Source organism: Engystomops pustulosus, chromosome 2 (assembly GCF_040894005.1).
Source record: "Engystomops pustulosus chromosome 2, aEngPut4.maternal, whole genome shotgun sequence".
In the NCBI taxonomy this organism is placed as follows: domain Eukaryota; kingdom Metazoa; phylum Chordata; class Amphibia; order Anura; family Leptodactylidae; genus Engystomops; species Engystomops pustulosus.
The window spans coordinates 124,761,568-124,786,178 of NC_092412.1; the positions used below are offsets into that span (position 1 = coordinate 124,761,568).

A 24,611-nucleotide genomic window follows, 5' to 3' on the forward strand; every position below is an offset into this window, starting at 1 on the left:
CATCCATGCATTTACACACACAGATCACCTATACACACACACACAAACAGAAATAGGAACACACTGCTGCATACACTGTGCACTACTATACACAGTGGGCACTGAATCATACACACACACTGACCAGGCGTTATTATACATATGAATACATACACAGCTCTACTATACACATATAAGGAACACTCTGGGAATTACTACACACATGAATACACAAACAGCTCTATTATACACATATAAGGAACACACTGGGAAGTACTCTACACATGAATACGTATACAGCTCTACTATACACATATAAGGAACCCAATAGGAAGTACTACACACATACAGAACCCTTCCCCCCTCCCCTTCTCTTCTTACCCTGTCCCAGCAAAGTACGTCCCCATTCTCGGCAGCATCAGACCTGTGGTGATGTAAGAAGTATGTGATCAGTCACATGCTTCTGACAATCTGACATCACCACAGGGCCTGTAGGTCCTGCCGACGCTTTCCTCTCTACGAGATCGGATGAAGTGCTATTTCAGGGCATCATCCCATTTTCATTATAGTCAGGAGGGTCTGGCAGTGCTGGATCTTCATGACCTTCGGTCTATAAGACGCAGGCACTTTTTAGCAAGATTTTTTCTTGCTAAAAAGTGTGTCTTATAGTCCAAAAAAATACGGTACTCAGCAAGGCTGGAGAAGGGAAGTAATACTTTTCTTATATGTCGGGAGCAAGATGGAGAAATGATTTGTAGCTTGTGTTATATACTGAGCATTCAAAAGCAACAACTGTGCCTCCGTTTGCCAGTATATGTCAATAGGTACGCTCAGCCTACACCAAAAACGACATGTGAGCCCAGCCTAAGTTTGTGGATTTGTTTTGTGCAGGATGTGGCGATTCTGATATAAAATATCAGCAGTTGGATTCTGCACCCAAAAAAATCATGCTGGTATCTGCAGTAGTTTACGACTGTGGAGTCTACTTTAGTCTAGCTGTTAGTTGGTCTAGATTATTAATGAATTTTCCAACATATCCATTTTTTGCCGTGCAGGCTGAATTTTGTGATGAAATGAATAGGCTGTGCCCCCTTTTCTAAAATAATCTGAAACTGTTGATAAACCGTTAATAAATGTGGCGCAAACCATTTGAGGAGCAGATTACTCCAGAATTGTGGCATAGGCAGATAGCTAAATTTTCCTCTATGTATAAAAACCCTTAATTACAATGACACATCCTTTGTCTGATGTCAGAATTTGTACTGAAAACCAAATACATGGTCCCAAGAGGAGTGGTCTCGAGAGGAGTTTTCCAGTCTTTTTAGTTTGAAGATTTACCCATAGAAATGGTCATCAATAGCAAATCAAAGGATCTAACACCTGAAACCAACCCAAATAAACTAATCATGGCTGCCACTGGAGCTGGAATCAGTACACAAAACAGAGCAAGAGCAGTTGAAGGTCCATGTACAGTGGCTGTTCTGTGTTACTCATGAAGTTAAATAACTGTACAAAATATTACTGTCCTCTTGGCTAGTATGACCTAACTCCCATAAAAAACAAGCACCGCATTTATCAGAACACAGAGGTAATAAAAGGTTGCATGTCATTCAACATTTTGTACTTGGTGACAAGTTCTCTTAAAGTGAACAGCATGTGCTATTCATCAGTCAATCTTAAAGTTATATTATAGAACTTCAATCCTGAGCCAGAACAAAGACACATGTATTATCCACATGCCCTCTGCATATTAGTGGTGTAACTAACTATAGGTTGCAATGGTCATAATTACAACTGGCACTTAAGCCCAGGGGCTCACACTATACTCTGAGTTTCACAATTTAAGCATGGTTCAACCTTACTCCATCCACTAATATTTATGATGCAAGCTGCCATTAACAATACCTTTTAACTTACAACTTCTGGGAAAAGATTATTGCATGTCTATGTCAGGGCCAAGAGGCGCTTAAATTATGCAAGATTAAGCACCTCCGACTAATTAGCATATTTAAAAAATTATTCTTCAAAATCATGCCATTCCTGCACATAATAAGAACAGTTGCAATACTTGTGAAAGTGAGAGAGCATGTGAGTCCTACTAGTCTACCATCAGTCAAATTGATAGTAGATGTCCTTTAGTGTTTATGACCTATAAGCTTCATGCTGGAATACCCCTTTAGTACTAAAAGTTAAATAATGGGGGTCCACTTATACTTCATTTATGTAATGATTCTACTCTTAAGGAGTATTTTGGACAGTGCTTCTCAGTAAGCATAAGTGCCTTGCATTGCATAGGTTTATTGAATGCATTGTGTATAGAATGGACTTTTGGTTCTGATTTATTCATTATATACACCATTACAAATAACTATTGAAAGCAATTCAGCTTATCCTCCATGTACAGTGACCTCCACTCATGCACACAAGTCAAGGTGTTTTCTCATGCTCACGAGGCTGCTATAGCAAAAACAATGCAACACAGGCATCTGTCATCATAATCAGGCAAAGACAGTCATATAAACATAAGCAAATATGAAATAACAACAAATAATGAAATAAAATAAATGTTTCAGTGTATATTTTTAATTTGTAAAATACAAATTAAATACAGTGCCTGTACATGGTTATTTCTTCCGTTTTGCATGCAGTATATGGAACTTAACACGTGTAGGTATGTTATCTAAACACTGCCAGGCAAAAGCATATTACATTCTCAAGTTAGCAGTGGAAGAACATGTACAAGCCTCATCATGTCCCTGTTCATGTGTATAATAACACTAGTAAGTGCAGTGTCCTTGTGCTTACTTTAAGTTCCCATCCAAGCAGAAGTAAGATGCTGACAAGATGGTAGTTAGAGTAAATTCCCTCTCCAGCGCTATTGTGAACTGGACAAATAGACATTCCATCAGTTCTATCTGGAAGTGTAAGCCCACATTTTATTTCCTGTGTACATGTGTAAAAATGTGTAACAAAGTGTAATGCCATTTGTAGCTCAGTAGTAGGCAATTTAATGAGAAAACCAGAATTATATTTTAAACAGATTTTTGCATTCTCTTTGTGTCTTTTTTCTTTCTTTTCCCAATGAGCACGTTCAGGTCTGATACAGTATTTACTCAAGAAGACCCTAAGGAGGAATGAACAGTAAGATTCTGTACAAGTTGCCTAACTGTTTTAGCAGTGTGCCTGTCCAGGACACAAATTATATGAATTCTCAGGAATGACCATGTTGTAAGATGTACTATCTGGCCAGGCTTTCAATAAACATGTCTATTAATACACTTGGCATCTTTTATGAATGAAACACTAAGTGAAAAAAATATGTAGACTGTGCAGGCAATTTGTACTTTTCTAATCCACTAAGTCTTGAATTGTCAATGTTCAGATTCTTGGGAAATTGTTCTGGACACAAGGATTGATGGCAGGATGTAACGTGAGTAGGCCTGAGGGTTATAGCGGAAATCAGCTCAATCTTTTATTCCAAGACACAGAAAACAACAAGCTACATTGGCACATAAAAACAATATATATTGCATATTCCCTATTTAAAAGGGTATTAGCTTATTCATATGTTTTAGTTCACATCTGTTTTGCAGATTCTGGTAAAATGATGGAAACCTTAATGCATAGCTCCCAACCGTCCCGATTTTGACGGGACTTTCCCGTTTTTCGTACCTCTGCCCCGCGTCACGGGCAGCTATGAGATTGTCATGGATTTTCCCCCCAGGTCCCGCTGTGTCCCCATAGTAAATACTTTGAAAGCCTGAACTCACAGTACAGAATGGCTTCTACAGACATCGGGAGGGAATCCTTTTCAGAGAAGTGTCGGGCTTAGCGGAGAGAGCAGGGACCACGTCATCAGGTCAGATCAGCATCTGTCCATATATGGTCACTGCATCTCCTAGGGTTCCCCAGAGCAGACATCGGGCAGGGAATCCTTTTCAGAGAAGTGTCGGCTTAGCAGAGAGAGCAGGGACCACGTCATCAGGTTCAGATCAGCATCTCTCCATATATGGTCTCCAGGGCTTCCCCAGACACAAGCTATTTATTTAATTAAATTACATAAAGTTTTGGCCAGGCTGAGATTCGAACCTGGGACCCTCTGCACCATAGACAGGAGCTTCACTAACTGAGCTATAAGCCCAGTGATACAGAGCTGAGGATTTCTGGTAACTAAGACATGTTATCAGCCAGTGTTACATTGTGATACAGACTAATGCACTGATATATAGAGAGGGATATTCTCAGAGATTATTATTGTAATTACTGAGACTATTATTATTATTATTATTATAAATTTTATTATTTTTATTATTATGGAGATGATTATTAATAATGGTAAAAATAATAATAATCATCTCAATAATAATAATAATAATAATCTCCATAATAATAATAATAGTCTCAATAATTACACTAATCTGAGAAGATCCCTCCGTATATACCAAGGCAGTATATAGTCATAGTTCTTAGTTACCAAAATTCTCCACCTTGTTAATCACTGAGGCTATAGCTCAGTTGGTTGAGGCGCTGTGTTAATATTGTACATGCACACTGCAGGTTCTGGGTTCAAATCCCAATTAGGATAATTTTTATTTTTTTTTTTTAAATGATGATTTTTATTATTTTAATATGGCTAAAATTTGGGGCGTGGCCAGGGAGTGATTGGGGGTGTGGCTTAGGGGGATCGCCGCGGCACGCGCAGCGTGCCGCCATTTTGTCCCTCTTTCCTTTTCACAAATGTTGGGAGGTATGCTTAATGAACCTGTCAAACCTATTATAGTCAATGCGCTCCTTTTGACTAATCTATCACATAGTTGTGGCTCCGTTATAAACAGAAGGCACAATGCAGATAGTAGCATAGCCTTAGTTACTTCTAAATAATCAACATACCGTATATACTCAAGTATAAGCCGACCCGAGTATAAGCCGAGGCTCCTAATTTTACCACAAAAAAATGGGAAAACGCATTGGTCACAGCCTCCCCAGTATACAGCCCGCCAGCCCCCTGCCCCAGTGTACAGCCCGCCAGCCCCCTGCCCCAGTGTACAGCCCGCCAGCCCCCTGCCCCAGTGTACAGCCCGCCAGCCCCCTGCCCCAGTGTACAGCCCGCCAGCCCCCTGCCCCAGTGTACAGCCCGCCAGCCCCCTGCCCCAGTGTACAGCCCGCCAGCCCCCTGCCCCAGTGTACAGCCCGCCAGCCCCCTGCCCCAGTGTACAGCCCGCCAGCCCCCTGCCCCAGTATACAGCCTGCCAGCCCTCTGCCCCAGTAGATAGCGGCTCCCCCTTCCGTCTCGTCGGGCAGCGGCTGCCCCGTCCGTCTCATCGGGCAGCGGCTCCCCCGTCCGTCTCGTCGGGCAGCTCCCCCGTTGCCCTTGGTACAGTTAGTTGATTAAAAAAAATAAATAAATGAAAACTCACCTTTCCGACGGCCCGCTCAGGTCTTCTGTGCGATCCGCCCGGCAGCAGCAGTGGCGGCAGCTCCGTGCGGCGCACAGCTCTGACGTCACCAGCTGCAGCCGCTGCCGGGAGGATCGCGCAGAAGACCTGCGGTGGCCACCGGAAAGGTGAGTTTTGAGTTATTTATTTTTTGACTCGAGTATAAGCCGAGTTTGAGTTTTTCAGCACATTTTATGTGCTAAAAAACTCGGCTTATACTCGGGTATATATATATACATATGCATGTTTTAGCATGTCATTTAGAACATGAGGAAAGTAGATGCACTATAAAATATTTTATGCCGATGTTGACCTTTCTTGTCATTGTTATACCATAACCAATGACAATACAATAAATTAATTGCATAATGTAACTTTACTGTATAATGATTTCTGAGCTAGAATCCCACAATTCAAAGATATTTCAAAATTTATACACACACACACACTCTCTCTATTCAGGACAAAAACTAAAGAATCCTTGTTATCGGTATGTGTCCCTGGATTATCATGCTTGATTTTGATTTCTTTTTAATATATATGAATGTATAAAGACAAACTTAATATTTTCCAAACAATTTGTCAAAACCCTGTTTGCCCAAAACAACTGTCACACAAGAGTGTTTAGAAAGAGTGTTTATTTAACTTTTTCCAACTTTAAAGGCGTTATATGGCCGTTCTAGGCAAAATAGGAAAATCATAGCATCCCTATTAGATACTTCTATCATTTTCATTTGGTTGTAAAAATGTTTTTTAAATAGCTTTTTATCTTTTAATCCTTAAGACAAAGCCAAAAAAGGTCAAATTCAGCCAACACACTAAGTCACGGCCACAATTATAACACAACAAGAGATGTGTTTATAAGCAAAAAATACATTTTATTAGATTCAGACATGATTTACACATATAAAAACCAATTAAAAATAGTGCATGAGAACACTTCCAATCATGTGTAACACAACCCAAATTATTGTGTCCACATATAGCCAATACGTGCACAAATTGTAAAATGGCAATCACTCCCTCACTCATATGTGGAATTTACTTTGGCAACTTGACTCTGCATTGACATTTATATGTAATGCAAAAAGAATAGATATGACTGTTACCACCTCAAGGTCTGTACTAGTCCCGAAGAGTCTGGTGCTCGATCATGTCAGAGGGGGTTGAGCCTGTGCACGAGGCTAGGTACCTCCCGCATTTTGTCACATGCAGTGACTTTGTCAGGGGTTAGTAATTTATTGTGTGTCTAATCCCAATAAATATCCCACATGGGCGCTACCGACTCACAATCACTCACCACTCAGTCCGATTTACACACGTGCAGAAGATTATGCTTGCCATTAGGATGACGGAAGTCACACCGAATGATACTTGCTTGGTCTAATACACAAAGTGCATGCGCGAGTATCAACGGACGTCACAAATCATTATGTGCATGCCTCAATCATAAAAAGCCAGCATTGCCCACATAATCCGCACTGCCCACAAGACGCATAACCAAATATTACAAATTGGTACTAAACAATGTCTAAAAAGAAATATCAATCAAGTCATACATAAAGTACTAATATCCACAAGAAATGTGAACAAGGTTAGATCCGAGGGATTCTCTATATGCCGATCAGCTCATAAATTTGAGGACTCAATTCCAGTTCATTTAGAGGTTCATGTTTGTAAAGAAGTGAAGAGAGTTTGCATTTCATATTTAGATCTGTCAAAAAGACCTTCATGTCAAATGTCCATAGGAGGATGAGTACAAAGATAGTACAAAAAACAAGGTCAAATTCTAGGTTTGCTCCTAGATCCAAAGGGATCAATTAAAGACTTCTGATTCCAGATTTGGTAGAGAGATTTTTCATTATATTAACTGAAGGGAGGGAATATCCAAGACTTCGGAAAAAGTCCAAGATTATCTCAAAACAGGCTGTAGTTACAATTCTCAGATGATTGATCTATATGTAAAATATAAAAAGATTGCACAATATAGTCTTCTTTACTTGGTTATGGGGAAATAGGATAAGCTATTCTATCAATAGGGTGAGAAAGAAGTACATATAATAAAGTGAATAGAATTAGGCAAAAAAAAGTGATATGTACGTAGAGATTAGCAATTTAATAAAAAAGTTAAACCATTTTTTGTGATAAGGGGGCTATAAGAATACCAATAAACTACAGGAGCCAATAAATGAAGGAAAAAGTGATAAAAAAGAAAGAATACTCTGAAGGTCCGCTGCTTCTATTTCAGCAGTAAAAAGGCAAGCAGTCACTTTCCACCCCATACTTCCACGGGTCTTTTATACAGTCTTCTCACCCCATTTCTAGACTACATATTGTTTTTCAATACATTTTTAAGCAATGGCAAATATGTGATAGTACAGCACCTTCTGTAGAGGACACATTTCTACTGCCCACCTTTATAAAGGATCTTGCTTTTGATCTCCATGTAATCATTCATCAAGTCCAACTGAAGGTATAGAAATGGACTGTTTCTGGGCAGCTAACAAATAGCGTATACGTCTGTTGATCTTATATTGGCGGATCCTCTCTTCTTCTGCTACTGGATCTTCAAGAACTCCATCCCACCTCAAGCTCTCCTTAACTTGATCTTTTTGGGCTACTGTAGCTGAACACATGGCATCAATCGTCTTGTTCTTTTTTGTTTTCTCTGATTTGTTCTTTGAGTCACTGATAGTTGTTTGTAGCTTTGGTGATGGAGAAATAAACGGCTGGCTTGTAGTAATTTCTGTAGGGATAATATTCAGTGAAAAGTTACATACAAATGACATACTCCCATGTGTTGCTTCCTAAAGTGAATTGGTAAGATATAAAAATATATATCCTTGTATAGGATATTCCCTGTATCAAAAGCAATCCTTTCTTATTAAAATATCTGTAACCTGAGTACAGGGAAATGTTCATCTATATTATAGATAAGAAAATTATAATTTTGTGTTATGGATAGCACTTGATTTCCTACAGAAGTTATTCAAAGTTATTTTTACAACCTCAATGATACATCAAAATTATCCTGAAGAAGCACATATTTTAACTTCTTTGAGTCCCATCATTAAAAATAGATGTGTATATCTCTCACTTAAAATAAGCCGGTGAAACTAAGCCTAGTAAGGGGGGCGAGGGTTACTTTCCCCTAAACTAGATGATTAGTTCTGTAGTTCTGTAATTTAACCTGGAGACTGTGTGCCATTCTTTTCATCCATAATCATTACACCTCTCCTTTATTCTTTGGGTTGGTTATTTAACATAATATATGTTTGTTATATTTTAATAGCTTTAAAACAAAGTTTGCAGTATAACCATTTTTTGACATTCAAAACTTTTGGTGTCACTTTTTGCAGGACAAGCTGATATTTTTCATTCTGGGGAATGTGAACCTTTTGATCATTTTCCATCCTATTTTTTATGAGTGGCAAAAAGTGGTGAGTCCGACATTTTGTTACAATGTCGGGCAAATCTGGCATTGGGACATAGGGATACTTTACATGATTATGATTCCAGGAGTGCACCTCTAGTTCTGTCATTTGGTGTATAATAACACCAGCATAAGGGCAAAAGTGGAACAGTGTATGGAAGGGACTTAATAGAGCAGTTACCCCTTTCACGTTCTTCCCCTCTTCAGTTACCACCCTCATGTTCTCTTCCCTCCTCATTCAGTTACCTTGCCTCATGTTCTTCTGCCTCCTCACTCAGATACTCCGCCTCATGTTCTCCCACACTTCATTCATTTACCTTGCCTCATGTTCTTCCCCCTCCTCACTTAATTATGCCCCTCATGTTCTCGCCCTCCTTACTCAGTTTGCCCCCTTATGCTCTTTTCCTCCTCACTCAGATACCCCCATTTCCTCTCCCTACTCACTCAATAAGCCCCCTCATGTTCTCCCCCTCCTTACTCAGTGAGCCCCCTCAAGTTCTCCCCCTCCTAACTCAGTTACCTAGCCTCATGTTCTCCTCCTACTCACTCAGTTGAGCCCGATGGCCTCCCTCATCAATCAGTGAGCCTCCCTCATTTTCTCACCCATCAGTGAGGGCCCCACTTATGTTCTCTCCCTATCATTCAGTTAGCCCACCCCATGCTTCCCGCTCACCGCACATCAGCAGTTATGTAATATTCTGCCACCCAAACACTGCCTTCCCCTGCAGGTCACGTGATCAAGACATAATCACAGGTTCTTTAGCATCCAGGAAGTAATATTCTTATGGGAGTGGCTGAATGATTAAATTTTAGGTCCTGCAGGGAAAAGCAGTGTGTTTAATGCACACTTTTCATTGTGTTATTGTCAGCACATTTGTGACAAAATGAAATGAAACTGACAGGGAGGTGATGTATGTGATCTAAACCATTACAACCTATTAATAAAATATTAATTATCTTTGTAAAATGCACTAGTATTTGATTTCACTTGAATAGATACCATGCACCATGAAGTTCACCCCAGCTTGGAAAGAGTCAAAGCGGAAAAAAAAATTGTTGACACCTGGTGGCCGGACAAGGAAAGATCTTTTACAATCAAAGGTAGTATTCAACAAAAACTACAAGATATTAACATAATCTTTATCCCAAGATTCCCAAGTTCTTTGTATTTGAAAATATCAATTAAAATTCTTTCAAACTTTGTATATATCCACCTTGTAAGTATTCTGACTAATTCCTAGGAAATGCATATAGCAGTTATGGAAATTACTTGAAGAGGACCTGTAATTTGGGATGCTAAACTACCCACAAGTCCTTATGGACCTGTAGTTTAGTGTTTGAGGTAAGTAAAAAAGTTAAAGACCAAAGTAAGTTTTATTAAAAAATGGGCATAGATGTACTACCTAAAGGTTGATTTAGGACACTAAATCATCAATCCCCAAGGACCTGTTGGTGGTTTAGTATCCCAAATTGCCCTGACAGGTGTCCTTTAAGAAAAAATTAAAAGATGAAGTACTATGCACTTATGGAAAGCAGTAGACACTGGTGAAAGCCTTATTTGGTAACAGCAAAGCAATCTAAAAATTACAGTTTCAACCATTGTTTCCATCTCACTTTCCTCAAGTACCGATTGCCTTGGCATCATAAGTAGAGAAGGGCAAATCGATTCGAACGAAGTGGAATATGATGCGGATTTCACAGAAAATTCGATTCTGCACGAATCCAAATTTTTTTCCTGCATTTTTAGCTAAATGCCCGCGAGCACAACGTGTTACATGGGGCAGAAAACTCTAAGAAGGAGAAAGGAACACCCTCGATGACATCTGCAGACCTGTAAGCCAATCAGCAGCAGGCTTATGTGATGTCACACAGCCCTATAAAAACAGGCAGCCATTTGCAATATCTGCATTTCACCGTGCATGTGCTGTCTGATCACCGTACTGTGCTGTAGCGATTTCTGCTACACTCCAAGGTTGTGCATTTAGGGGGATCTGTATACCCCAAATAGCAGTTCCTTTTTGTTACTGAAGCCACTAGGATGAAATCTGTTTCATATCCACACAGCTGCTGTAGTGATTTCTGCTCCTCTCCAAGGGTGTGCATTTTGGAGCATCTGTATAACGCAAATTCCCATACTTTTGTGTTGCTAAAGTTGAGAGCAAGAAATATGTGTCAAATCCATGTAGTTCACAAAATAAAGAAGTTCATGTATTACGACCGATGCGTGACTGGGTATAGATACACAATTGTTTGCACAGAGAAAGGTTGTCCAATCAGGACAAACTAGTCACTTTAAAATTTAACTTTTTATTATTCAGAGCTAAAAAGGATGGAAAGGATATACCACATCCATAAACGTGAACATAAAACTCTTTACCAGCAGTAAAGAGCTGTAGCCATAACATGTGAATAGGGTTAAGTCACAGCCACTAGTCCAGGGAAGCGGTCCTTATTGTTTTAGGTTATAGGTATGTGCTGCATTCCCTTCACATATCGTACCTCATGTCCCTCTTTTGCCCCTAGTGTCTCAAGGGAGACTAGATTGTTTATTTCCCTGAACGCTGGTTTAGCGTGCTAAGGGGAGAAGGGGGGTAGGGAGGATTCCTATAGATCTATCTCAAATGCTGTCCCTTATAGCTGTCCCTTATTCTATTTTGGCATTCTAGACCCTATATTAATTCCCTATTTGAGTGGCTGCTAAATTCTGCTGAGCTAAAATCAACACACAGTTAGCCCCCCCGACATGTTTTGCCACACGAGGTGGCGTCCTCAGGGGTATCGGGGTTATAAATCCATGTAGTTGATTAACCACTATGTCAGACAGAAAGGTGGAGCAGGCACAGGTCGCAGCACAGTTAGGGGCCAGAACTACCGGTGTCATCTAGCAGCAGTGTGTTGATCAACAACCCAAAGGTTGTTTATTAGTTGACTAGGTCACCCAATTCCTCAAATATAACATCTGACAACCCCAGCCAAGAGTCCGTGGGTTCTTCGGATACAACAATTAGTTATCATGGCCCAGGAGCAGGTCAGCGGCCCTCACCTGTACTCAACCAGCCTATGTCCTGTTCATTTTCCTCAGCCAGAGAGCTACTAGGTGGTCTGGGCTCAGCGAGGACGAAGTGTTTGAGGAAAGTCAGCAGCTGTGTGGCAGTGAAGAGGTGGGGCAGATATCCGCTGCTTCGTGCAGTAGGCATGCTGTGCATACTGACACAGTTGAGGAGAATAGCAGTGACAGGGAAACGCAAATTGACAATGTAGCCCAAGGGCCCCAAACTACTGCCCATCACTGTATAGTGCTCAATGCGGCCAGAAACGGCCGGACGAGCTCTATTACTGCAGGTGGAGCGATTTGGCCAGAAGATAACCCAGCCCACATTGCTCCTTGACCCTGGATGTGCGTCCGGGTGATTACGTCATCATGCGGCTGCGCACCCCTTCCTGTCCGGCAGCAGCCTGAAGAAAGCCAACACGAGAACCAGCAGTAAAAAGATTGTGGCTGCCGGGGGCCCAAATATAAGAAATAGCAGCATAGGGAATAATTAATGGTGGAGGGGCAGCATATGGAATAATTAATTATGAGGGGCAGCATAGGGCATAATTAATGGTGGAGGGGCAGCATAGGGAAAAATTAATTATGAGGGGCAGCATATGAAATAATTAAAAGTGGAGGGGCAGCATAGGAAATAATTAATGGCGAGGGGCAGCATAAGAAATAATTAATGGTGGCAGAAGCATATGGAATAATTAATGGTCGAGGGGCAGCATATGGAATAATTAATTATGAAGGGCAGCTCAGGAAAGAATTAATGGTGAGGGGCAGCATATGGAATAATTAATGGTGGAGGGGCAGCATAGGAAATAATTATGAGAGGCAGCATATGGAATAATTAATTATGAGGGGTAGCATAGGAAATAATTAATGGTGGGGGCAGCATATGGAATAATTAATGGTGGAGGGGCAGCATAGGAAATAATTAAATATGAATGGCAGCATATGGAATAATTCATGGTGGAGGGGCAGCATAGGAAATAATTAATTATGAGGGGCAGCATAAAAAATAATTAATGGTAGGGGCAGCATATAGAATAATTAATGGTGGAGGAGCAGCATATGGAATAATTAAGGGTAGAGGGGCAGCATATGGAATAATTAATAGTGGAGGGGCAGCATATGGTATAATTTATGGTGGAGGGGCAGCATATGGAATAATTAAAGGTGGAGGGGTAGCATATGGAATAATTAATTGTTGGAGGGGCAGCATAGGGAATAATTCATTATGAGGGGAAGCATATGAAATAATTAATGGTGAGGGGCAGCATAGGAAATAATTAATGGTGAGGGGCAGCATATGGAATAATTAATTATGAGGGGCAGCATAGGAAATAATTAATGGTGGAGGGGCAGCATAGGAAATAATGGTGGAGGAGCAGCAAAAACCAAAAGCAGGCTCATACTTTCCACTGAGATGCTGGTAAGTACTTGCTCTTTACTTTAAATATTGTATTATATTGTTTCTGCTTTGTATTTTCACTAAAAAAATAAGATATGTGCAGTGTACAGAGGAATATCTTAATTTTTTTTTTTATCTTTAGTTCTTCCTTCCAAAGTACTGAGAGGGACCGTGAATGGCCCCCTATGTAAAAAGTTTGGGGACCACTGATGTAGCCGATCGCACTTGGGAGACGGGTGTAGCAAAGGATTCATCATCGTCAAGCGAGGAGAAAGTCAGTTTGCGTGTCAAGCAGCAAGTCGCTGCTGTGCCCGTGAGTCAGCAGGGTGGCAGCAGTGCGAGGACAGGAGACAAATGGCCGTGGGGTACAAATCCGGCTTTGGAGGTCCAAGTAAGCAGTGTACAGGGGGTCAGCTTGTCAGTAAAATCACCACCTCTGCAGTTTTTTGTTAAGACAGCAGAGGAGCCGAGCGTGTGTATATGTAGAATCTACAGGCAGAAAGTGAAGCGTGGCCAGGGAGCTAACGTTGGCATCACGGCCATCCAATGGCGTGGGAGAAACGTGCAACAGATGTGGAGGTCCATCCTGCCACCGCAGCAACAGCAGCAGCACCTAGTGGCACACATGTCATTTCAGCCAGTCACGGGTCTAGCACCTCTGCCGAAAGGAGCTGTTTGCCTTTCACATCATCACCAGGTCCAGATGCTCCTGCTCCTCCCTACGCATGGCACCAGCAGTCGTTGAGCGAGGATATTACAAAGAGCCAACTGTATGCATCCAACCAGTCCTTGAGCTTATCGGTTTCTTCCAAGGAGCATGGCAGCCCGGACGTGTGGAGCTGTAACTACGGTCAGGGCCAGTACATGTCCTTTACGGCCTACTGGGTGAATGTGCTTCACGCCCAGCCACACCAACAACTTGAACAAGAGATGCCGCTTTCTCCTCTATGTTGTCAAACTGCTGCTCCTGCGCCAGTGTGCTGCAACAAGAAATCAATGTGTGGCTTTCTCCACAACAACTGACATTCTAAAAATGGCCAGGAAACTGTGCATGAACTTCAGCCATTCTTCTTAAGCCAAGCATCAAAAAGGCCTCCCCCAACATAGTCTGATATGTGATATTTTCACCTGTTGGAACTCCATATGTTAGACTGCCTGTATGAACAGAGAAAAGCCATTAATGATTTTTTGATGATGCAAGCGGACCGGAGTACTCCACGGTGTAACTTTGATGTCAGCCACTGGCAGCTCATGCGTGACACCTGCCGTTTGCTCAGGCCCTTTGAAGAGGCCACATTGTGTCAGGACTGCGGGACGAATAACGTCATTCCACTGCTTCATGTCCTGGAACTCATGCTGCAAAATCTGTCTGGTCAGGCACTGGAGAAGTGGAGACTACATCTCATGGCCACATGAGTCCGGTGGGGGCTGACCTGGAGTAGGAGGACATTGGAGCACAAGCAGAGTCTGGTGAAATTAGTGATTTTTCCACTCAGGTGACAAGGGAAGATGTGCAGGAGCATCCGGAGGAGGTAGAAGATGAGGCAGATGACCCAGAAGCAACGTGGCGGTATACAGTGGAGATGGAGGCTGGGAGTCCCACAGAGTCACTTGTGCAGATGGCCCGCAGCATGCTGCTTTGCCTAACTAGTGACAGCCGAATAGACAACACCCGGCATAGAGATGAGTTTTGGCTCTCCACCCTCTTGGACCCTCGCTACCAGTCAAAAATGGGTGACTTTTTTCCAGCTGCTGAGAGGGAGCAACAAATGGCGTACTATAGAGAAATACTGAAAACACAGTTGGCCACTGCTGTTGTGCGCCATTGTCCATCCTCTGTCAGGTCTGACTGAGGGATTCCTGGCAGTGACTGCTCACCTACTACTGCCACTTCTGCTGTGGGGAGATTGGAAGGGGGGGTAGGAGCAGTAGCAGATCCATTAGCAGCAGCTTAAGTCTGGAGTCCTTAATGAGCAACTTCCTTCACCTGCCTAGTGAGGAGGGTAGCTGCCACCAGCAGCAGAAGCAGGACATGGAGCAGACCCTGCACCAGCAGGTGGTGGCCTACTTGGAAAACACAGGTAGAGGATCCCCTGGACTTCTGGGCAGCCAAACTTGATGTGTGGTCGCAACTTGCAGAGATTGCAGTAGAGAAGCTGTCCTGCCTGGCCAGTAGTGTGGCATCAGAGCGGGTGTTCAGTGCGGTGGGGGCCATCGCTACCCCAAGGAGAACCTGCTTGTCTACCCATAATGTGGAGAAACTGACCTTTGTCAAGATGAATCAGGCATGGATCGGCCAGGATTTCAACACAGCAATGCCTAATCAGATTAGATCAGCCATGACGCCTCCCCCAAATGTTAAAAAATAAGTCTGGATTCTAACTACCTGCCTCAGCCACTATTCTGATGCTGCCACCCACCTGATGCCACACATCTGCTGCCAGTTGCTCCATCTGCCAGCTACCATCTTTACCAGGGACTGTAATTGTCATTGTGACACTCTGTGGGCTCCTGCTGCTGCCACCTCCACACTGTTTCATTGTGCCACTCTGTGGCTTACCAGGTTACTGCCACCTCCACACTATCATTGTGCCACTCTGTGGCTTCCCAGGTTGCTGCCACCTCCACACTATCATTGTGCCACTCTGTGGCCTACCAAGTTGCTCTCCAGGTAGTGGATATAGAACACAGAGAACATGCAAATATCCCATTTAGTGGTCATCTCCGTTTTGGGTCCACTGCTGTTTGTTTTTGTCTTTAGCAGTATTGATGTTGGCAATTTATGAGCAAAAGGTTGGGGTCATAAATAAATTTAGAAACATCCAAAATATCACATTTAAATTTAAGAAAGGAAAGCTGATGTCAAGAGGAGATGTGTTAAATTCAATTGCTTTATTCAATCATCAAAATGAAAAACATTTTAAAAAGCACATACGAGTGCTATATAAATCCTAGTGTCCCCAGTCTAACAGCATAAGTTCAAAGACATGGTAAGGCAGGCTTGTATATATACAAAAACTAGTCATAAAAATTCAACAATAACTTACACAAGTGTGATATACAAGACTTTGTATAAAAATGTAGCATAATAACAGCCGTATATTACCTGGGTAGACATGATCAATGCTGAGCACTGGGGGCAGTGATCCCCACGCGTTTCGCCTGAATACACAGGCTTCCTCAGGGGTAAAGAGATAGTGGCAAGACCAGGAATATATATAGTGTGCCCAGTTCTTGGAAACTCACCCTAATTGTCCACACATGTGATCCGAATGTGCCGTCGTGTCGCGTAAGTAGGCTGGTAGCTTCATAACCAGAAGCTGTAAATAAAAATCAATATAAGAGCACAATTTTTCATTCAAACCCCCTATCCCGGACACAATTGGTCTACCTGGGGGATCGCAGAGGGACTTATGGATTTTAGGTAGCATATAGAAGGTGGGGTTTTTTTGGTACATCTACCTTCAAAAATGTATGCTCTTTTTTATTGATGATTCCAAAGTTGAGGGCTGCCATCAGGGTACGATCGATTTTTTTCTTGAACACCTGTGTGGGATCAGAGGGCAATGTTGTATAAAAATCTCGATTATAGAGTTGGCATCTCGCTTCCTTGACATATAGATCTACAGGCCAAATAACAACATTGCCCCCTTTGTCAGCCTCTTTTATTAGAAACTCCTTGTTGTTACATAGTCCCCTGAGTGCTGATCGCTCCTATCTAGACAGATTTTCCATACAGTTTCTGTCCAACTTTAGACCTTTAATTTCATTGGCAACCCGGTCGAAAAAGATCTGAATGACGGGGAAAAGTTTAAAATTGGGAGTGTTCTGCGAGGGAACCCTCATAGGGAATGGTGTCCTACCTGAAGGCGCATCATTCTCGTCCAGGAGTTCCAAGAGGTCCGTGAGTACACATCGATCGCTGTCGGAGAGGGCATCCATCAGTGAAGGTTGATGATAAAGAAGTTTAAATGTTAGCTGTCGACAGAAAAGATATAAGTCCTTTGTCAATTCAAATTTGTCTAGGGGATTCATTGGGGAGAAGGAAAGCCCTCTTTTTAGGATATCAATCTCCACACCATTTAGTTGATAGGTAGAAAGGTTAATAATCTGTAGATCACCTGAGGTTCCCTTTTTACCACGAGCCGGCCTGTCCCTCTTATACGATGGTGACCAGTCCCGATGTCTGGGACCCCTCTTCCTGTTGGTTGGTCTATGGCTCTTGTCTTGTGAGGTTTCTTGTTCGCTTGTTGCAGATGAAGGTGGTTCACTAGTCTTCTATTGCCCCTGTGATTCCATTTGTATATGTGGCCGTTATCATAGTCCTTTTTATCCCTGGCAAAGATCTCCTTTTCATACCTGTCAATAGTGTCCGTCAGTTTAGCTTGGAACGGAAGTACCTGTGTTTCCTGATCAAATTTATTTAGATTATTTTCGGCCTTTTTAATCTGGTCACGGACATGACTCAATAGCCCTCTGTCATGATCCAGTAACATGTTGATCAGAATATTGGAGCACTGGTGTAACCCCTTCTCCCAACGTTCCTTCTCAGTGGTTTCAACCTCCCAAGAGGGGAAGATATGCACCCTTAGCCCCCTCGGAGACATTTTGAGTTTATAGTATTCTTCCAGGCTTCTAATGTTCCACCAGACCCTAGTTAAGGTCTTATGTGCTTCAAGCAATTTGTTACTCACGGCTTTGAAGTCATCATCTTGTATTGTATCACTTGTGTCCATAAAGACGGTCGGGACCTGATGAGTCCAAGCCGCTTCTCTGGTCTGTAGGTCCATTCCACTGGCTAGAAACAGGAAAAAGCTGAAGAAAAGGATAAAGAAAAGAGCATAGCCCAGGGTATAAGAATCAAGGCTGACCCACGGAAGCACACTGTATAAGGTACAGTGTGATAGGAAATCTCAGCAATTTATGAGCAAAAGGTTGGGATCATAAATAAATTTAGAAACATCCAAAATATCACATTTAAATTTAAGAAAGGAAAGCGGATGTCAAGAGGAGATGTGTTAAATTCAATTGCTTTATTCAATCATCAAAACAGAGAATAAAAACATTTTAAAAAGCACATTCGAGTGCTATATAAATCCTATTGTCCCCAGTCTAACAGCATAAGTTCAAAGACATGGTAAGGCAGGCTTGTATATATACAAAAACTAGTCATAAAAATTCAACAATAACTTACACAAGTGTGATATACAAAACTTTGTATAAAAATGTAGCATAATAACAGCCGTATATTACCTAGGTAGACATGATCAATGCTGAGCACTGGGGGCAGTGATCCCCACACCTTTCGCCTGAATACACAGGCTTCCTCAGGGGTAAAGAGATAGTGGCAAGACCAGGAATATATATAGTGTGCCCAGTTCTTGGAAACTCACCCTAATTGTCCACACATGTGATCCGAATGTGCGGCGTGCGGTATTGATGATGGATTATTGACTGATTGAAAGCGGACACTGACGGATGAAACGAAGGGCAAAATGATCAGTGACGTCAATGCAGAATTACTGCCGACACCCTCTGCATTCTTTTGGGGGGTTACTACATGTATCCACGTTTAACAGAACAGGTTCTTTCATAATCTATGGAATCATCTGATGTCAGTGTAAAAAAAGTGCACTCTTTGATGTTATAGTGGGATCTTGGCCCTAGGCTCAGTCGAGCTGGCACAGACGTTACCTTGTCAGGCTGCGTTCCCTCTTCGCTTATTTGGTGAAGTTGGCCTCTGTAAGTGCACATGGAATTGAAGGGTGAAGCGATTCTAAGAGGGGCGGCTGTCATGTGTGTGTCATACTAAAACACAGCATTGTTTGAAGACCAAACCACGCTCCCTATGCATACTTAAGCATGGCACGACGTCCTACAGGATCTCGGCAGCCACGAAATACCTGTTTTTTAATGTGATTCGTCATGATTCAATTCAGGTCGAATCAATTTTTTTAAAAAAATTCTTCAAATCGGGTCATACCAAATTTCAACAAGTTCACCCATCTCTAATCATAACTTAATGTGACACTGCTGCAGAAGAATGGGAAGCTATCTTAGGGTGCTGGTAGTATAATGGTGTTAAAGCTGAGTAAGGGTTCACTTTTAGTATCATATATGATCTAATGCCTCTACAGCAACATGGACTAAGTGTTGCAACTCACACCTCGTAATCACATAACACATAACTCACACCTCGTAACCAACAAGAATGGTTACTATAGGCAATAAAAGACAATTAGAGGTCAGAGCTCATATTAGTGACCTGTAACCCAATTAGAAGCGGAACTGTGAATGGTTGCTATCCAGAATAACTGGCACAACAGGCAACAGAAAATAGCTGCTATAGTTTCGAAGTTTTCACCCCCAGCCTTTCCAAAAAATGCTTAGTAACCTAATACCAATCAAAACATAGGCTCACATTTACCAAAAGTAGTGCAAACTGCACTAGTCAAGTGTACAGAGTGTGCCACATTAATAAAAAGTGCAGCACGGTCTTTATCCGGCACACCCTGCACTGCTCGGGAAGTGTGCACCAACTTTCTCTTGTTCCCACTTTAGCATAGAGCATGAAACACAATTCTGTCGAGTTGCAGCAATAAATGTGGTGCACGGTCCAACTCTACACCAGAATGCCCCGCTAGGTGCAGAAGTTTGTGGCACATTGGGCATAGTGCAGCACTGGATACTTTAACCTCCTCAGAGAGCCAAATCATCAAGGGAAATGTGTTCTAGGTATGGAAATATTTAAAGATCCTATCCTTATCTATCTGAGGTGGATGGACCCCAGAAGGCTTTTAAATACTCTGCTTACTACAAGAGAAGAAGCACTTGTACAGTGAGTACTTGCTGCAACAGAGGGGTCCATGGAGGAGATGCAGTTGCACCACAGAGACAGACTGGTGGGTCTCCATTTGTAGTCCAGTTTGGATAAGAGCATTTTATAGGGTCTACAGATGAAACCTTTTGTTGGGCACGGAGAGTCCCATTATCCCGGTCAGACAAGTGACAAAACCTACAAAGCATATCTTCTAGCTTGTAAATATGCAGAAAGGGGAAAGGGAGCATTTATTTCAGCCAGGGTGAAGACCAATCTACCCTAGCTATGAATGGTGTAGAAGAGGGTTGTGACAAAAGGTAAGTTGATATAAGAAATAGGGTGCAAGCAATTCAATTTGCACATAGTTGGCCAGGTTTTACAGGCGGATAAATGTAGGGGTTAGAACATGGGTCAAGTGGTAGCTGGAAGTTGTAACACTAGGGGCTAAGAAACAGTTGGGGAGAAAGCTTATTCAGTTATTTAGTTAGCATGGCTGAAGGATCCCTTTTGCCAGTCAGAGACGGTCCTTGTAATAGCTATTTATGCTGCCATGAGGGCAAGGCTGGTGTAGAATATAAGAGCTATTTTTAGCATTGCCTGTTCCAAATAAAAGAGCGAAACAAGCAGTTAAATCTAGGAATATTTTTTTTTCATAAATTCAGGGTGCCTTCCAGTCTTTGGATATAAGAGAGACATTTTTGTTGTATATTAAGGAAGGATAACTAGTGGTTTTGATGCCCAGGTACATTACAGACTCCAGTTGGCACTTCAAGGGAGTCGATCCAGCCAAGCTAGGTTTGTGGGGGCCTCTAAGGAGCAGGGTATTGTTAGAGAAATATCTCCATCTCTGATGTGATGTGGGTCCAAATTGTTGTATAGTATGAGCTGCTCGGAGAATCAGTTACACACACACGTGTCTTGTAAGATGATTCCAACTTTATTTAGATAGCAGAGAGTTCTTATAGGTTTTTGGAAACAAAGAAACTTCACTAGGCATGTGTCACAATCCTTTCCATTGAACAGGATGTGTACTTATAAGGTGATCTATAAGACATCTGTGTACGCGGGGGATGGTTCTATGCACAGATGCTGACAATATAGGCAATGTAAAGACACGTGGATGGAGAGCACATAACATAAAATGGATTCTGTTCTTTCACAGTCTCTATCTACATTTATCTTAAAGCCGACAGCCCTCCTAACCTTATAATAATCATAGTAGTAGTTCTAGGCTAAGTCTTGGGTTGCAGACCATCACCACATAACAAGCCCTTTGAAATATAAGTGCCGGTTACATGGCCAAATGTATGAATAATCATATGAATACAAAAACAACATATGTTATTTAGCAAAACTAAAGAATCTTTATTAATTCATATACACAAAAATTCATGAATAATTAAAAAGAAAGGAAAATTTCCGAAAAGAAGACCTAAAGGAAGATTTGGGCACTAGGTGTAACAACCCTCCTAAACAGACCGACCCCAAACACTTTCTAAATATAAGCAATAGTACACCGTGGTCGTAAGGCAAAATGAATGCTGGCTACAATGCTCTAAAAGGATCAGCCGGGTACCTAAAGTGATAATGTATAAATGGCAAGCATATGTATGAATCACTAAGCCAAATGAAGGATAATGTCCATAACCCGTTATACCATATCACGCTGTGAGCAAATGTTCACTGCAACAACAAACATAAGCAAGCAAGGCCAAATATAATATTTATATATTTATATTTTATATAAATATAAAAATAACCAGTGTGGGAATGGCTGGAAAAGCCCCAAGCGTTTTGGACATTTAGGCAGGTATTTTACATTAGGGGTTTCATCGCCTGGAATAATTGTTTTTAGATTTTAATAGATCAGATATTTTGGGACACTGGGATACCAAATATGTATCTATATCATAGTCTGTTTCAGACAGTCTGTAATATAGAATTACTAATGACAGCTATAGAGGCCTTTTATAGCTGTCACTCCGCTGGTTTGACGCCCTCCAGTGACAGTGACAACATGGATGGCGCCGACCACCATTTAAAGATGGCGGTGCCATGCAACATGCCTGTTAGGTATTAATAGAGAAGTTAAAATGTTATAGGATATTAAAAAGAAAAAATAAATTTTAAATTATGTGTGTTCCTTAAGGTCCAAACAAGTCTGGTTATTAGTGTGTTGTAGGGGTTTGTACAGAATTAGAAAAACCGTGCTTTTGTTTTTGTGACCTGAGCTGCAATAACTACAGGCAGGTGTGGTGCTAGTTGTTTGTTTACTGTATGCAAGGAAAGAGTTGCCAAATTATGAGCTTAGTCGTTGTGAATAGCAATTGTAAAGGGATAAAAGAACTTGTGCTGGTGACTAAAGGATAACTGAAGATGATCCGTCTACTTTTGCTTGTCTACGCAAGCATCTACCGCTAAAAAAAATGTCAAGCCATTAACTTATCAGTCTGATACTCATGGGCAGTGTAAACATTAAGCTATTGTCCAATCATTGTATTGTAAGTGTAAACATCAAGCTTATGTCCAATCATGATATCATGATATTCTTGGTTAAATGATAAAATACTTGCTTGACTGTCTGGAAACAAATTTACTGAACATATTATAATATTTTGAAACAATCTCTCCATTTAAAGGGATTGTCGGCGTAAAGTAGCATCCACTATTCAAAAGAGTTGCACATCAAAGAGGTCTGGCTGCTAGGATCACACGGGTTAATTTGAACAGGGAAAGCAAGATCACCTTCCAGCAGTCCCCCAGAAGTGAATGCAAAGTTGGTCATGATGCGCAAGATAATAGTCAACTGAACCTGTTGATGTGTAGTAGGCTTCCTGATTGTCCTGTTTATGCTGACTTACACTTTACACCTTTTTTGTTTTCCTAAATATTAGCTTTTGGCAGAGGGATGTAGCAGTAGTGTATAATTTCCAATGAAAACACGTACCCAATGGGGCACATTTACTAAGGGCTTTGCACGTTCTTTTAGGTGTAAACTGCTAGCACATGTATTTAAGTGTCTGCACCGCTGTTGTGTCGCACGTGACCGTTTTATAGCGCAGCTGCACTAGCCACCAAGCGACACAAATTGGGGGGCGTTCCGCCGCTCAGTCGGACCAGGTACCGGATTTAACATGCAAAGTATGTAGCACGCCCTATGTTAAAGGTGAACCAAAAAAAGTTGGTGAACTTTGTCAGGCCAGTGCAGGGAAGTGACATGTTCATGATTTCTGGCGCACGTTCTTAATGCATCTGTCGCACCCAGCATTATACTAAGGCAGAGCACTTTTAGTGCAGTTTCCCACCTTATTAGTAAATGTGCCCCATTGTGTGCTGTGAGCGTAATGTTTGTCAAAGAAAAAGTATAACAGAAACTACTTTATTACTAAAAAAGTAAAACATTTTAAAACAATAAGATTTTGTTAAAAGAGACCAAACATGTTGACTGAAACAAAGACCCACCCTTCATAACTACGGAAACAGACAGACCTATACACACATATACTTAGCTAAGCCAAGCTGTGCATATGCACTAATAAGGACAGAGGAGAAAGCCATGTTTCCCACTCCCATCAAAATCACATATTTTGTAAATACACATCTATTGTGGATGTCAAACTTCTGTAAGAAACTTTCACTGTTACAGCTACAAACTCTAAAATCTAGATGGTGCTTATACTGTGACAACAGCACCAAGATGGTTATCTAAGAATTACTTACCTTGTATTTGGAAATTTCCTAATTCCTTTCATTAGTTACCTTTAGTTGAGCTTTATACATACAGCATACATAGGTTTAATAGTTGGAAGGAACTTCCAGGAGAGTAATTTAATAACTAACTTCTTTTATATTAACAGTAATAGAACAGTAAATGTCCATGTAATATAACTTCTCATGTTTCAAGAAAAAAAACAAAATGATTTGACCATTTAATCTATATAATTGAATATAGTTCAACTGCAGGATAAAACATTAAGTATAATATAGCAAATTTGCTGAATAATTTTCAGTATAATAACACCTTACCTTCCTCCTCTGCAGTGGATGGAGTATTAGATACATGACCTCTCTTTTTACGAAATTTTTTTTGAATTTTCTCCTTCTTGGGCGATTTGCTTCTTTCAGCTGAAGTTATGTTCCACCTTGTGGTCTCCTTTACTTGTTTACTCCGTGGCTCTGCTTGAATGCTTTGACGTTTCTGTGATTTCTCCATAGTGCAAGCAAAGTTTTGTTAGCCCATCAGTGGTCATTTCCACCATGCTGCAAGTAGACGAAACACGTGGAGTGGTAGGACGCATCTCCTAGGTAATAGGGCAGGGTGCTGGCAGTGTCTACAGTTCCCCCAGTAATAATCAGAAGCACAGGAGGGTGCGGTGTGCCAGCTGTATAATGGTTATTGCTGACATTCCATCACGCCCTCTTTTAGCTTTGTCTCGTGTACCATACTGCGCTCAGCATAAATCAGATTAACAATGTAGAGCTAATTGCAA

General features: G+C 41.4%; 1 protein-coding gene across 3 annotated transcripts; it reads right to left on the reverse strand.

The window, feature by feature from the left end:
- Positions 1-2,629: 2,629 nt before the first annotated feature.
- Positions 2,630-24,406, reverse strand: LIAT1 (ligand of ATE1). 3 transcript variants are annotated; one of them, XM_072136264.1, is made up of 3 exons: positions 24,148-24,406; positions 7,830-8,160; positions 2,630-3,419 (listed from the first exon to the last, which is right to left on the reverse strand). In XM_072136264.1, exons 1-2 carry the CDS (start codon positions 24,332-24,334, stop codon positions 7,865-7,867), a joined length of 483 nt encoding a protein of 160 aa, XP_071992365.1. In that variant the 5' UTR covers positions 24,335-24,406; the 3' UTR covers positions 2,630-3,419; positions 7,830-7,864. The 3 variants fall into 3 exon arrangements, with proteins under 3 accessions (XP_071992365.1, XP_071992364.1, XP_071992363.1); XM_072136263.1 differs by lacking the exon at positions 2,630-3,419 and adding an exon at positions 5,724-7,369; XM_072136262.1 differs by lacking the exon at positions 2,630-3,419 and having other exon boundaries at positions 5,725-8,160; positions 24,148-24,405.
- Positions 24,407-24,611: the final 205 nt, after the last annotated feature.